At 44.8% G+C, this 14,269-nt stretch overlaps 1 protein-coding gene across 1 annotated transcript; it reads right to left on the bottom strand.

The window, feature by feature from the left end:
• Positions 1–2,706: 2,706 nt before the first annotated feature.
• On the bottom strand, positions 2,707–13,817 carry LOC137912304 (poly(A) polymerase type 3-like). Its single transcript, XM_068756635.1, is given in 10 exon segments — positions 2,707–2,858; positions 3,217–3,306; positions 3,419–3,530; positions 10,099–10,104; positions 11,244–11,291; positions 11,378–11,487; positions 11,598–11,679; positions 11,774–11,840; positions 13,500–13,670; positions 13,804–13,817. Coding segments are annotated over 10 exon segments (852 nt in total).
• Between the last annotated feature and the right edge of the window lie 452 nt (positions 13,818–14,269).

Below are 14,269 nucleotides of genomic sequence, written 5' to 3'. Positions count from 1 at the left end.
CCGGAATGGGACTGGATGTTACAATCCTTTTTTTACCTTGCTAACTGGGTAGGGATTATAGTCATCACAGGGCAGGATAGAAGGGGCTAAGGGTTTCATTGGGGTCATCAGGTGGGCACCCTCCATCATAGGCGTTTCACTGAACAGGCCCACGACACCTCAAGAGGGTTCAGCAGCAACACCTGGCGTCCCGGGTGTGCCCCCCTCTGCCTTAACCCCTTCTATACCCCCTGATGTTGTCTCTGTCATTTTGGAGCCCAGCTGTTGTCTCTCCTCCTGATCCAGAGCCACTGGCTTGCTCGTTCAGCAGCACTGGACAGGGCTGTGATGATTTGCCGTTGGGCCTGGCCCCAGATTCCCATGCCCCTGAAGAGACTAGTAGCAGTCCTGCCTACAATGCCTCTGCAGCCCACTTCTACAGGGAGGACTGTGGTCTTCCAGCCCCGTTGTTCAGCATCCGCTGCCAGCTCAGCATACCGAAGCTTCTTCCGCTCAAAGGCCTCGCCTATATTATCCTCCCATGGCACTGTGAGCTCTATGATGTAAACACTTCGAATTGAGGTAGACCACAACACAAGATCTGGCCTGAGGTTGGTCGTGGCGATCTCCACTGGAAAGCAGAGTCTCTGCTCCAGATCAACAAGGAGCCTCCAGTCCCGTGCTGCTCCCATCTGTCCTACCTCTGATTTTGGAATACATCTTTTTTGTTGTTTTTCCCCTTCACGGACAAAATGTCCTAATGATGTAAGATGGGAGGAAAGGGGGGGCAGGGCATTGACGACCATTCTTCTATTCTCCAGTGCAGCTGCCAGACACTTCAGGACTTGATTGTGCCGCCAGGTGTAACGGCCTTGTGTAAGGCTTGTCTTGCAGCCAACTAGAATGTGCTTCAAGTTTGCTGGAGATGGACAGAGGGGGCATGTAGGATGTTCTCCGTACCATTGGTTGAGGTTCTGTGGTGATGGTAGCACATCGTATGTCGCTCGCAGGATGAAGCTGGTTCGATAAGCTTCCATGTCCCACATCTCTCTCCAAGAGAGCTTGCGCTTCTCAACATCTTCTCAACGCATCCATTGGCCTTGCTTTCCTTGTGAGACAGCCTTTGCGCACCTTGCAGCCTGCTCCTCTCGGCGAACCTCCTCGACCACCAGCCCACGTCGCTGAGCTGGAGATGCCTTGCACCAGGATGGTTTACCCTCCTCTAGGCCAATGCCTCTTCTTCCCATTTGCACGTGGCCGACAATATCCCGGTGCTTAAGGGCTGATTTAGCCTGGTGTATAGCTACAGTTGGAGTCTACTTCCTCCCAGTTGCAATTGCAGGAGCGGTTTGAGCTACACAGGGGTCTCGAGAATCTGTCAGCGTCATCTCCAGCCTGACTTTGCTGCTCTTGTATTCCTCTGTGAGGCTACATAGAGGAAGCTCCAGGATGCCTCTACCATACAGTGCTATGTCGGTACGGCACCTGGGAAGCCCAAGCCATTTCCTGGCAAAAGAGCTGATGACCCTCTCCAGCTTCTCAACCTTCGAGCACGGTACCTCATAAATGGTCAGAGGCCACATCAGCCGAGGTATGAGACCAAACCGAAGACACCAAAGCTTCAGCCTGCCAGGGAGCATGGTCCTGTCAATGCTCTGAAGACCGCTGATGGCATCCCGTCTAAGCTGCTCCACTTGAACCATATCCTTAAGGGTTGCATCGTACCAACGCCCGAGGCTCTTGATTGGCTTCTCTAACACAGTTGGTATGGGCTCCTCGCCGATGTTAAAGCGCTGGTCTGATAGCTTCCCTTTCACCACAGATAAGCTCCTGGACTTGCTCGGTTTAAACCTCATCCGGGCCCATTCGATGTTCTCCTGCAACTTCCTCAGCAGCCGCCTTGTCCATGGAATGGTTGAAGTTAGAGTGGTCATATCATCCATGTATGCCCTAATGGGAGGGAGGCGCAAGCCTGGTTTTAGCCGCTCTCCTCCCACCACCCATCGAGATGCACGGATAATGACTTCCATGGCCATGGTGAAGACGAGTGCACAATGTAAAGCGTCTTTGAGTGTCCAGAAAAGAGCTATATAAGACCAACGCATGATTATATTTATTATTATTATGTCATCTGAGACACTACACACCCCGGATGATCTCCTCTGCGATGATGTGGAAAGTGGAGAGAGACACGTTGGTGCTGCTGTTCTGCTGTGGGTAGACTGGGGTGATGATGGGCATGAGGTGGAGGCTGTCAGGTCGATGAAGCTGAAAGATCACACGAAAACATACTTGGCTTAAATGTGCTACAGAGACCCCCAATCACAAACTGAAAATGTAGATTTTATAGGAGTTAGTAGTAGTAGTAGTAGTAGTAGTAGTATAGTAGCTGTAAAACGCTGCTGGCTGGTTCCTTACCCTGGGTTCCCAAAATGGGTGGCCGTACCCGAGGTCATCTACTCGCTGCAGCCGAACAGTGTAAGGCCACTCCCTGAAAACACAAGATTTTCACATCTGATAATCCTTTTTACAAAACGCTCACGGGCACGTATCTGGACGCAAACATGCAATCCCTGAAAGTGTGTTCTGTGAAACACAATCAGTTTGTACATGGAGAAACACAGACTGGCTTTAATGGAAACAAGACACTGACGAGATGATGATCAGTCTCAGGGAACTCTTATCAAATGTAATTCAATATTTGGTCTTCCCACAGGAACACCAGAATCAGAATACTCACCACATGGAGTACACCTTGAAGAATTTAATCACCAGGGTGGATGCGGTCGCATTTGGGTACACCTGGCAGATTCTTGCCACAAGTGTAGTCCAAGATATCCCGCCCAAGAAGCCCAGCATGTTGGAATAAATGTTCCGTCCTGAAGGGAAAGACAAAGATGAGAAAGAAGTCAGACCTCTAGTCCTCAAGACGGCCTAATTTACAGTGATCCACTTTAATCTGCGCTACCAGAGCAGCTCAATGCAGCATGTTACTATGTCCATGTGTCCTCAGTTTGTCGGTCTGTTTTTGCTTTTTCATATTGAGCCCAGATAACAGTGTGTTTGCCACCACACGCACAAAAAAACGTCAATGTTTTCAGATGCAGTGAGCAACACTTAAACCCAGTTTGTATCAAAGGTGAAGTCAGTCGTGTGTCACCGTTAGTTAATTCCCAACATATTCTGAACCGGTCTCTGGACAGTCTGGCAAAACGTAGCGAGTTGAGTTCTACCCACGTTTAGCACACAGCTTGATGGTTCTCAAGGCCAGCTGGAAGTTCTCAACATTTGGGACAAGCTTGAGGATCTCGGCTGATGTTCTGTAGCCTAACATACAGAGACAAAGGTGACTGAAGACAGTCATGTCAAAGCTTCAGCCATATTACCGTACACTAAATGGCCACACAGCACAAAGAGGTTCCTGCTGTTTGGTTCTTACCGTTGAGACTCCTCACACACTCTGTACCCATGTTCCTCAACAGCTGATCGTTGAGGAAGTTGAGTTTGTCAGGAACACTCCTTCGTCCCAACTTTGCAAATACCAAGTCAATCTAGAAAGAAGCACAGAAACCATTAAGACTCATGTAGCTTTCTGCAGAGTAGAGTGTTTCCTGGTTTCGCAAGTCATATTATTACCTCAACCAGGGGACACGTGCTCTCTCATTGAACATCTCCCATGCAGTCTCCACAGCTCCCCATCATTGACTGACCGCACCTCCTTATCCCACCACACCACCGACGGCACAGGTCACCACGCCGGCCTCTGATGGCCCCTCTTCCTCCTCAGGGACCTCTCCATCACCGGTCCTCATCGCCAGCTCCCCCTGCTGCCCAAACCCTGTAATCTCCACCATTATCTCCAACCAGAGAACTTCAGCACGTGCTTCATCTCGCCCCTCTGCTGCCCATCAGGGCAATTTAATCCAAATCCCTCGGATACCTCCTCCATCTTCTGCTCCTCAAGCCACGCCTATAACCTGTGGTCTTTTAAATGAGACAATCAGTTCTATGAATGCCCCTTGTTTTGGGGAGGATGGATCACAACGGACTCTAAGGAGGCGTGACCAGGTAGGTGCTCCTGAACAGAATGTGAACAAGACACGAGTAAACTCAGCGATCACGAAGAACCGTAAGTGGAAAGTCTTTCAGACTGTAAATCATTCAAGAACAGTTTGGGATCCTATAATGAAGCCGAAGGGTCTTTTAGGAGGGCATTTGAATATACGCAGCATTAAATCTAAAAGTGAGCAGGTGCATCATCTTTTGCTGGACTCTAACTTAGACTACCTTTGTTTGTCTGAGACCTGGCTCCAGGAATCTACCCCATCAGCAGCTCTTAATGTACCTAGCTTTAACATTTACAGGAGAGACAGGGTGAGCTCAAAGGGAGGCGGCGTTATGATCTACGTCAAAGATTGTATTCAGTGTCAGGAAATAGAATGGTCAAATGGCAAAGAATTAGAGTGCATTGGCATAAATATAGTTTTGTCACAACAAATGTCATTTGCTCTTATACTGATTTATCGCCCTCCCTCATCAAAGAGTAATTTCTATGAGAATTTTGAGAACTTACTTAGAGAATGTAATTTTAACAAAGAAGTAGTTATTATGGGAGATTTTAACATTAATTGGGAGGACAAAAAATCTCGAAAAAACCTTAAAAAGATTACAGATCAATTTGACCTGGTGCCTCAAAAATCATAAATAGTCCGTCTGAAATTACAGAGGTTCTCAACCATTACTTTGTTGACTCTGTGTCCACAATTGCTCAATGTTTTCCTGTTGGCAAAACAAATATCAGAACACTAAGCACAAATGAACCAGCATTCAGTATAAGAAATGTTAGTGAAATGGAGGTTAGGAGAATTATCCAATCGTTAAATACGTCAAGAGCTAAAGATGTCTTTGGTTTGGACACAGTTATGCTCAAAGAGCTCAGTTCATCAATACTTTATCCATTAACCAAAATTATTAACCTTCCAATCACTCAGGGAAAATTTCCAAGTGTTTGGAAAAAGGCAGTTGTGACTCCTATATTTAAAGGTGGAAATCCTCTGCTGCCTAGCAACTATAGGCCTATTAGTATAATCCCGACACTGTCAAAGGTGGTAGAGAAATTGGTAGCAGAACAAATAACTTGCTATCTGAATACTGGCCTGTTTTCTCTGCATCCAATGCAATTTGGCTTTAGGGCCAAACACTCGACTGAAACGGCAAACTGTTTTTTCATTGAAAGGATCAAATCTTTAATGGATAAAAGTGGTGTTGTCGGAGCAATATTTCTTGACCTGAAAAAGGCGTTTGATACTGTCAATCACAGAATCCTGCTGTCTAAACTGTCTACCTTTAATTTTTCACTGCGCACACTTGGATGGTTAGAATCATATCTATTACACCGTTCTCAGTGTGTTCAACTACAAAACCATCAATCAGCTGTTCTAGGTCAGTCTACAGGTGTTCCTCAAGGTTATGTCCTGGGACCATTGCTGTTCTCTTTATATGTTAATGATTTACCTTCTGTTTGTCCTGACAGTTCCGTGGACTCGCCCCCCGAGGGAATCGCTTACCGCTTCGGTCTCGGCCGCGGCGCTCTGGAGCAGGCAAACCCAGTCGCACGCCAGGGGGGTATCGAGCAAAAAGGGCTCGAGATGGTCGGTGAGAGCGGTCGCACCGCTGCAGAGCTCCCGGCGAGCTCCCGCATTCCACCTCGTTCACTGCTCTACAGGAGGAATCAACATCTTCTTCTGAAATCCATCCTAAAAATAATGAACTATTTTGTGCTGATCTATGCGGTAACCTTACAGGGATTAATTTTCATCGAGTCCCAGGAAGTACTTTTACCGAGGATATCGGAAAGAAATGGATCGTTTCCGTGCGCCGCTTCTTCAGCGCATTTTAAAACTCTGGGCGATCTGAAGCGGTTTCAATCCAGGAGGAGAAACGTGCACCACCTGGACGGCAGGACAGTAAGGAAAATCATCTGTATGAGTCTACTTCTGTCCGGAAATATTCACCCAAACCCGGGACCCGGAGACGCGAATTCTACGTTCACGGAGACGCCGTTCGACTCGCCCTTCGTCGCCGCTCACAACATCTGGAGCAGCGACACGTGGAGGCCGCGCCCCGAGGACTTCGCGACAAACCTCCCGAGGTCAACCCAGCCAAACGCCACATCGCCCACCACCGAACCCCCCCAGCAGCAAGACGGAGACGGAGACGGAGCGGCGCAAGCTTTCTCCCTGTTTTCACTTCCGGCACTTCGCGCCGAGGGACGCAGCCACCGCGCGACGGCGCGTCACGGAATTCCCCCGGCGCAGATACGTCACGGTGACGGAAGGGGCTTCCTCCGTCCCCCTGGTAACACAGACAGGGTCACATCGAGCAGAGGCCTCGGAAATGCGGATTATTCCCCCGGAGTTTTTCGCCGCGAAGCAACGCCTGAGAGCACCAGCTGCACTCCCACCCCCCAGCTGCACTCCCCCCCCAGGTATCGGTCGGCCACTCCCTTTGTTTACGATCGATACCGCCACCCCAGCGCCCCCCTCCTGCCCAACGGCCCCACCCTACCCCATTCACCGGCGGACAATATCCCCCCATCGATACCCCCTCCTCCCCCCAGCGTCCCCCCAGAGACAGTGAATGACAAAGGCTTCTACTCCACGGAAGATATGAATAACATTTTCTCGGGGAGAGGTCTTCACATTATTCATCTCAACGTGAACAGCTTGACATGCAAATCCAAGATGTCCGAGTTAACATCGATGTTTGGCAACGGTAAGGTTGGAATTCTCTCCTTTTCGGAAACCAAACTGGATGATTCTTGTAAAGACACTGAGATTGAGATTAAGGGATACACTGTTATCAGGAAGGACAGGGACCGTCATGGGGGCGGGGTCTGCATCTACGTTAGATCAGACCTCAACTTCACCGTTCTACCAGAACTAGGAACAGACACAGAGTCTGTCTGGGTAAAAATCATTTATCCCAGAGCTAAACCTCTGGTCATTGGCGCAGTATACAGACCCCCAGACCAAAATTCATTCTATGATTTATTGGAGAAGCATGTGATCGGCTTGGGGAGCTCGGAGGTCATTCTGATAGGAGATTGTAACACCAATGTCCTTCGGAAAGACACCCCGACTTTCAAATCCTTCAGCAGCTTCTGTAATCTGCATAACTTTACCCAGCTGATCCAGCAATTTACAAGGGTAAGCACCACTTCTAGAACCATCATAGACCTAATCCTGACATCGGACAAATCTAGAATCAAAAACAGTGGGGTCATCGAGTGCAGTCTAAGTGATCACAACATGATCTTCTGCACTCGAAAAATTCATAGACCTGCAGCCCATTGCCATACCACAATAAACTGCAGAACCATGAAGCATTACTCCCCAGAAGCTCTAACAACAGCGCTGGAGGAAACTGATTGGTCTGAAACTTTAAACTCCGCCTCTGTCGAGGGGACCTGGTCTTCCTTTAAATCTGCATTTCTGTCCGTAATCGATAAGATAGCACCCATAACTGCTGTTCGGGTCAGAGCCCGTACAGAACCTTGGATGAAGGGGGAAATATTGAATGCCATCAAGCTCAGAAACAAATGTTACTCTGAGTACAGAAAAACCAACAACGAGGAACTACTTGAAAAAAGCAGAAAACTACGCAATGAGGTTAACAAAATGATAAAAAATGCCAAAAAGAATTTCTTAAATGAGAACATTGAGGCAAACAAAAGCAACCCACAAAAACTGTGGGAGGCCCTAAAACAATTAGGCTGCAGCAACAGACTCCAAACAAAAACCAGTAATATCTGCATTAACTCAAGTGGTTCACTCCAGACCGACAGGTTGGTGGTAGCTAATTGTTTTAACAGCTTTTTCACCACTATTGCCACCCTGTTGGTCAGCAAACTACCCCCGCATTCAGGTCTGTACGGTTCTGACCACATCCAGACTCACTATGAGAAGCTAGGTGCTAAAAAGGACACTTTCTCTTTCACACCTGTAAATACCGTTGATGTGCTAAAACAACTAATTGCCCTTCAACCTAACAAGGCCACAGGCCTTGACAACATACCCACCCGGTTCCTCAGAGACGCAGCTGTCTCTATCGCCCCCGTGGTAACCCATCTGATAAATTTATCCATCAATCAGTGCCACGTCCCACAGGAATTCAAGACGGCGCGGGTTATCCCTCTGTATAAAAAAGGAAACAAATTAGAACCTGGCAACTACCGCCCTGTTTCCATCCTTTGTTCCATCTCAAAGGTTATGGAGAGAATAATCCAGCAGCAAATCAACCGCTACCTCGCCGAGCATAGCCTGCTCTTTGAATTCCAATCAGGCTTCAGAACATCCCACTCCACTGACACGTGCCTCATATATCTGACCGACTACATTAAGCGTGAAGTAGACTCGGGCAAGTATTGCGGCATGGTCATGCTGGACCTCCAGAAGGCCTTTGACACGGTCAACCATTCAATCCTATTGAATAAACTAGGGGCGATTGGTTTTGATAGCACATCAACAAACTGGATGAAATCGTACCTTGAGGGACGAGAACAAATGGTAGACATAAACGGAACCTTGTCCTCGTCCCTCCCGGTAAGCTGCGGGGTTCCTCAAGGCAGCATTCTGGGGCCGTTACTGTTCCTCCTATACATTAACGACATGAATGCTGCCTGTAACTGCAAATTGTTCCTGTTTGCTGATGACTCAGCACTCCTGATTTCGGGAGAGGACAAAGTGCAGGTTGAGGAGGCTCTCAGCTCTGAGCTCACCAGAATCCGTACTTGGCTTACCGATAACAAACTGTCACTACATCTTGGTAAAACCGAATCGATTCTTTTTGGGTCTAAACACTCTCTGCGTGAGATAAATGTTAATGATTTCAAGGTCACAGTCGATAATACAGTCATCTCCAGCAAAGAAGAGATTACCTATTTGGGCTGTGTTCTTGACAAATACCTGTCTGGCGATAGTATGGCAACTAAGGTGATCAAAAAAGTCAATCAGAGAACAAGATTTTTGGGCAGAATGTCTGCTTTTGTCAACAAAAGTGCTCTCCGGACGCTTGCTGCAGCCCTCGTTCAGCCCCTCTTTGACTATGCTAGCACCTCCTGGTATTCAAACATCAAAATGTCCCTGAAAACCAGGCTCCAAACCTCCCAAAACAAACTGATTCGGCTACTCCTCAATCTGGGGCCCATGACCCACCTTCTTCCTGGACATTTTGCTAGCCTAAAATGGCTCAGGGTAGAAGACAGGGTTAAACAACTCAAAATGGGATTGGCATTTAAAATAGTCAATGCAGCTCTGCCCTCAGTCCCCTCAATCCCTGCATACCTGACGGAACACCTCCACAGATTTAGTGACACCCACAGCCACAACACTAGAGGGAGCTCAAACAACAACCTGATTACCCCCTCCTATAGGACTAACATGGGTAAATCATCTTTCTACAATACAGCCACCCAAGGGTGGAACGGATTGACTCCCGCCCTCAAAACATGCACCTCTTTGGCCTCCTTCAAAAAGGCCCTAAAAATACACCTTTCAGGGGCACAGAAACGGAGATAGTCATCACGACTCTCTCCGGGTCAAACCCCCCCTCCTTTTTTTTTGTCCACCTATGTTGCACGTATTAATTGCTTTAGTAATTTATTGTAATTTATGTAAGTTATTTATTGTCATCTCGCATCAGTGGTGTAATTTATTTTAGATTAATTGTTAGTTTGCACTGGCGGTGTAATAACATTTTATTTTTGTCTTTCTAATGTTACGTTGCATCAATTGCGTAATTTAATATTGGATTTATTTTTATTTGTATTGTTATTTGTATTGTTTTTTGTGGATGATTTATGTACGAAGGACTTTCAACGGAAACAAGCCCGCAAGGGCTTTTTTGAAATGCTCCTCTTAGACAGGATGTTTGACGTTATTTGTACTGTAATACATGCTACTGTTTGACTGTACTTGTACTGTAATACATGCTACTGTGTGACTGTACTTGTACTGTAATACATGCTACTGTGTGACTGTACTTGTACTCTAACATTCTATCTAATAAATATATTCATCATCATCATCACATCGACTTACAAATGTATGCTGACGATACTTTTATCTATGTTTTTGGTAGCAGTACTACACAAGTTGCTGAAGAACTCACAGACATCATGGTTCATGTAACAACTTGGCTGAAGCAGTGCTGTTTGCAATTAAATCTGTCAAAAACGGTCTGCATGTTTTTCTCAAAGACAAAGTGCTCTGGTGCTGACCCAGATGTCTTTGTTTTGGGGGAAAGGCTGCAGATTGTTTCCGAATACAAGTACCTTGGAGTCCTTATAGATTCACAACTTAATTTCAAAAAACAGGTTAAAAAGGTCTGTAATAGAGTTAAATTCAGTCTCTCAAACTTTAGATTCACTCGGGATTACATGTCGACAGGGGCGTCGTTGACGTATATGCATTCAATGATTCTTTCGCATATCACTTACTGCTTAACAACCTGGTCACAGGCGAGTATCACTACTCTAATACCTCTGCAGTCTCTGTACAAACAAACGCTTAAAATACTGGACAAAAAACCAGCATATTTTCATCATTGCCCAATATTAAATAAATACAAATTGTTAAACTGGGAAAATTTGATTAAATATATAAATTCATGTCTGATGTACAAAATTATTAATGGTTTAACATCTCCTCCGCTCAGACAGTTTGTGGATGTAAGAACTGCCACACATCGAGTCTCTAGAGGTGCTGCAAGAGGGGACTGCGTTATCCCACTCAGGAAAAGCACATTTGGTCAATCTGCCTTTTCCTTTAAAGCTGCACACGAGTGGAATTCTATCCCAGTTATCGTCAGAAATCTTGAGAGCTATAATGCATTTAAATTTCACCTTAAGGAATGGCTCATTAGCACACAGTTGTGTCGTCACTGAGAGAAACTGCTGTTTAATTTGTTGTTTTTTAATGTCACCTGTTTTTATGATTTTAGTTGCTTTATAAAATTTTAGTTAATAGACATTAAGTTTTACTGTTACTTGAAATTGTTTTAGTTGATATAGTTTTTATTTATGTGGTTATTTTATATCTGTATTTTTATTAATTTTATTTCATATGTATATATATTTTGGGGCCATGGAATTTCTGTCCAGGGACAACAGATGAAAAATAGCCTTTTGGCTAATTCTGGCACATTGACAGAAATGTTTATTAATGTGCGCTGTCCCTGTTAAATAAACGAATCATTCATTCAACCCCATCAAATTTCAGTTTGATGACTGGGACAAATGCCTTTGTGATGGCCTGAAGACACAAAGATGGTTAGTTAGTTAGATAATCGTTACTATCTTGTATGATGGACACGTACATGTACTGTGTATATGGCTAACCCGTGCGTCGGTGACCTCCTTCTGGGCTTTAAGCTTTTCAAAGAAAGAGGTGAAGAAATCACCCCTCTCCAGAAATGAGGGTCCCACGCAAACAGCATCGATATCAGCGCCTGTCAAAACAGCACAGGTTCATATTAGAGGAGCTTCTCCATCATTTTCCTTATGAGCGTGCAAAGTTCCGTCAGTCCAGACACTCACGGTCAAGAATAGGAAAACTCACCTTTTGAATCAACACCCAGAACAGAGGAGCCAAATGGAAGGACCTTTCCTCCAACGTTGTCCGTCACTATTTCTGGTACATTCTAAAATTAAAAAGTAAACAAATAAAATGTTATCTTTAAGCACCACAGCTGGTTAGCTTTGAAACAACATGGCGTATGTAAAAAGATGTCCTACCATTTCGATGCACATCTCCGTCAGCCACTCCTTAAACAGCTTCTCTAGCTTTTTGGTGATATCCTCTCTGAAAATGAAACACAGGGCATTTTCACATTTGTCTGCACCTTAACAAGCATGCAATGGTCCCTCCACTTGTGCTTTAGCACTTTTATTAACTTCACTCATTAAGTTCTTGATGGCAGTAAATCGGTTAGCTCTAAACAATCACAGATCCTCCAATATTCTAGAGCCGGCAATATAGGAAAATGCTAAGGGCGCCGTGGCCTCCAAGGGGCGCCACAAAAAGGTGGAAATACCTTAAATATAATTGTATTAAAACTAGTTATTATTAAATTATTCTTGAAATGGAAAAGCTTACTTTCATTCAAATGTAATGTACGTTTCGGACGTGAAGGTATGGATTTTTTTGGACGAGAATACTCGTTTAGGTACTGAATTCGTTAATTGCTATATAGATCCAGGCAGACACACACACAATAATAGAATAAATGATAAACAGTATTATTGTAATATAAAATGTGGTTTTATTATGAGATTAACTTTGAGACAGACAGTAGCACAAATGGAACATCCAGTTCCCAAACACATATAAAATATCTGTGACAGTCTTTGTTCAAAATAGCAAACAGATGTTTTCTGATCTGATCTGTTTTCTGTCTCAAACAACTCTGTCAGAAACACCTCTGAAAATAAAAACGAAAGTAAGTTCATTGCGTGCACACAATGAATGTGCATGCATGTGCACGTTTTCATACTGAGACATCACAGTAAGAGAGATTTCTTCCAGAATCGTTTCTGTACTTGATTACAGAATTACACAAACAATGCAGTATTTGGTTTATTTAGCGGTTTTTGGGTTGATGATGACCCAAAACCACCAAATTAGTCATTTTTCTAAACGACTAACAAGTAGTGTATATTTCAAATCTTCAACAAAAAACACGAGCACAGCACAAAGTCGACATAACGCCAACGAATCACGCTGACGCCAACTGGATGTAGGTGCAGCTCTTTGTGTTTTCTGAACGCAGATCTCGTCCAATATGTACCGTACTGGTACTGTATTTTATATGTGTTGTAATATGTATTTTCATTTTGAAAAAAATACTATTTTATTTAACTTGGGCCAGAAAATGCTTATTTTATGTAAATATAAACACTTGTAGGGAGGCTCGGTGGCGCAGTGGTAAGCACTGTTGCCTCACAGCAAGATGGTCGCGGGTTTGTCTCCAACTTGTGGCCATTCTGTGGGGAGTTTGCATGTTCTCCCCGTGTCTGTGTGGGTTCTCTCCGGGTTCTCCGGCTTCCTCCCTCCACCAAAGACATGCAGCCTAGGATGATTGGTGACACTAAGTTGTGAGTGTGTGTGTGGCTGGTTGTGTGTCTCTGTGTTGCCCTGCGATGGACTGGCGGCTTGTCCGGGGTGTCCCCTGCCTCTCGCCCATTGACTGCTGGGGTTGGCTCCAGCTTGGCTCGCGACCCGATAACGGAATAAGCGGTTGGGACAATGAATAAACATTTGTACATACCGCAGAATCCCGCAATAAAATCCATGATATATGAAAATCCACAATAAAGTGAATCTGCGGAAAGTGAACCGCAATATAGCGGGGGGACGTCTGTATTTTTGACTGTCCCTTCTGACATTTTGACAACTAAACATCTGATGGACTAAATCAAGGAAAAAGAACAATACATAACTATTTCAACCGGTAAATCCTACCTGTGCTTCAGCACTGATTTGCTCTCAATAACGTCAAAGCCCTTCAGCATTTCAAACAGCAAGCCGGTCCGGGTCAACTCGGCCTCCTTTGGCAGATCCTCGCTGATCGGAAGGGTGAGTCCGTAAACCTTGGGGGGCTGTTGGACAGCTGGAGCCTGAATCTTAGTTGCTCTGAAAATTAACACGATTACCTTGAAACCTGATATGTTGACTGGATGCTCCAATTTTGTGTTGAAAAAAAATCATCCAGTGTCAATCAATACCAAGAAAAGCATAAACAAAAGCAATGACACTTAATACTTACTTGATCGAAGTCATAATCACTTTATCGAGTGCAGAAGAAATATGCTCTCTTAAAACTTTTTTCTTTGGCGAGTTATATATACCCACACCACTTGCTTTGAAGTGCGACATTTGCTTTGAAGTGCGACACTTGCTTTGACGTGCACCTAACTGGTGACAGTTGACACGCGCAAAGAGTCATTGGACTAACATTCAAGACCAAAGGATTTAAAATGTAGTAGTGATGCTTTAAGTGGGTCATCGTGGGTTTTTTAGGTTTGCGTGGCTGAAAGTGTTAAGTTCTATTACACTGACCAAAGAACACTGAGTGAACAAGTGAACACTTAACCCGTTAAAGTTGAGTGTATCATATTTGATGCACTTCGTCTTTCGGAATTGTGAGCCATCTACTTCATAAATTAAAAATGTCCCACTTGAAAAACCTGATGTATACAATGAAACATGTTTTTCCATAAGAAAAAAACTAA

Source organism: Brachionichthys hirsutus, unplaced genomic scaffold, assembly GCF_040956055.1.
Source record: "Brachionichthys hirsutus isolate HB-005 unplaced genomic scaffold, CSIRO-AGI_Bhir_v1 contig_1145, whole genome shotgun sequence".
In the NCBI taxonomy this organism is placed as follows: domain Eukaryota; kingdom Metazoa; phylum Chordata; class Actinopteri; order Lophiiformes; family Brachionichthyidae; genus Brachionichthys; species Brachionichthys hirsutus.
Note: the sequence above shows the minus strand (reverse complement) of the source record. Positions and strands in the feature narration are given on the sequence as shown.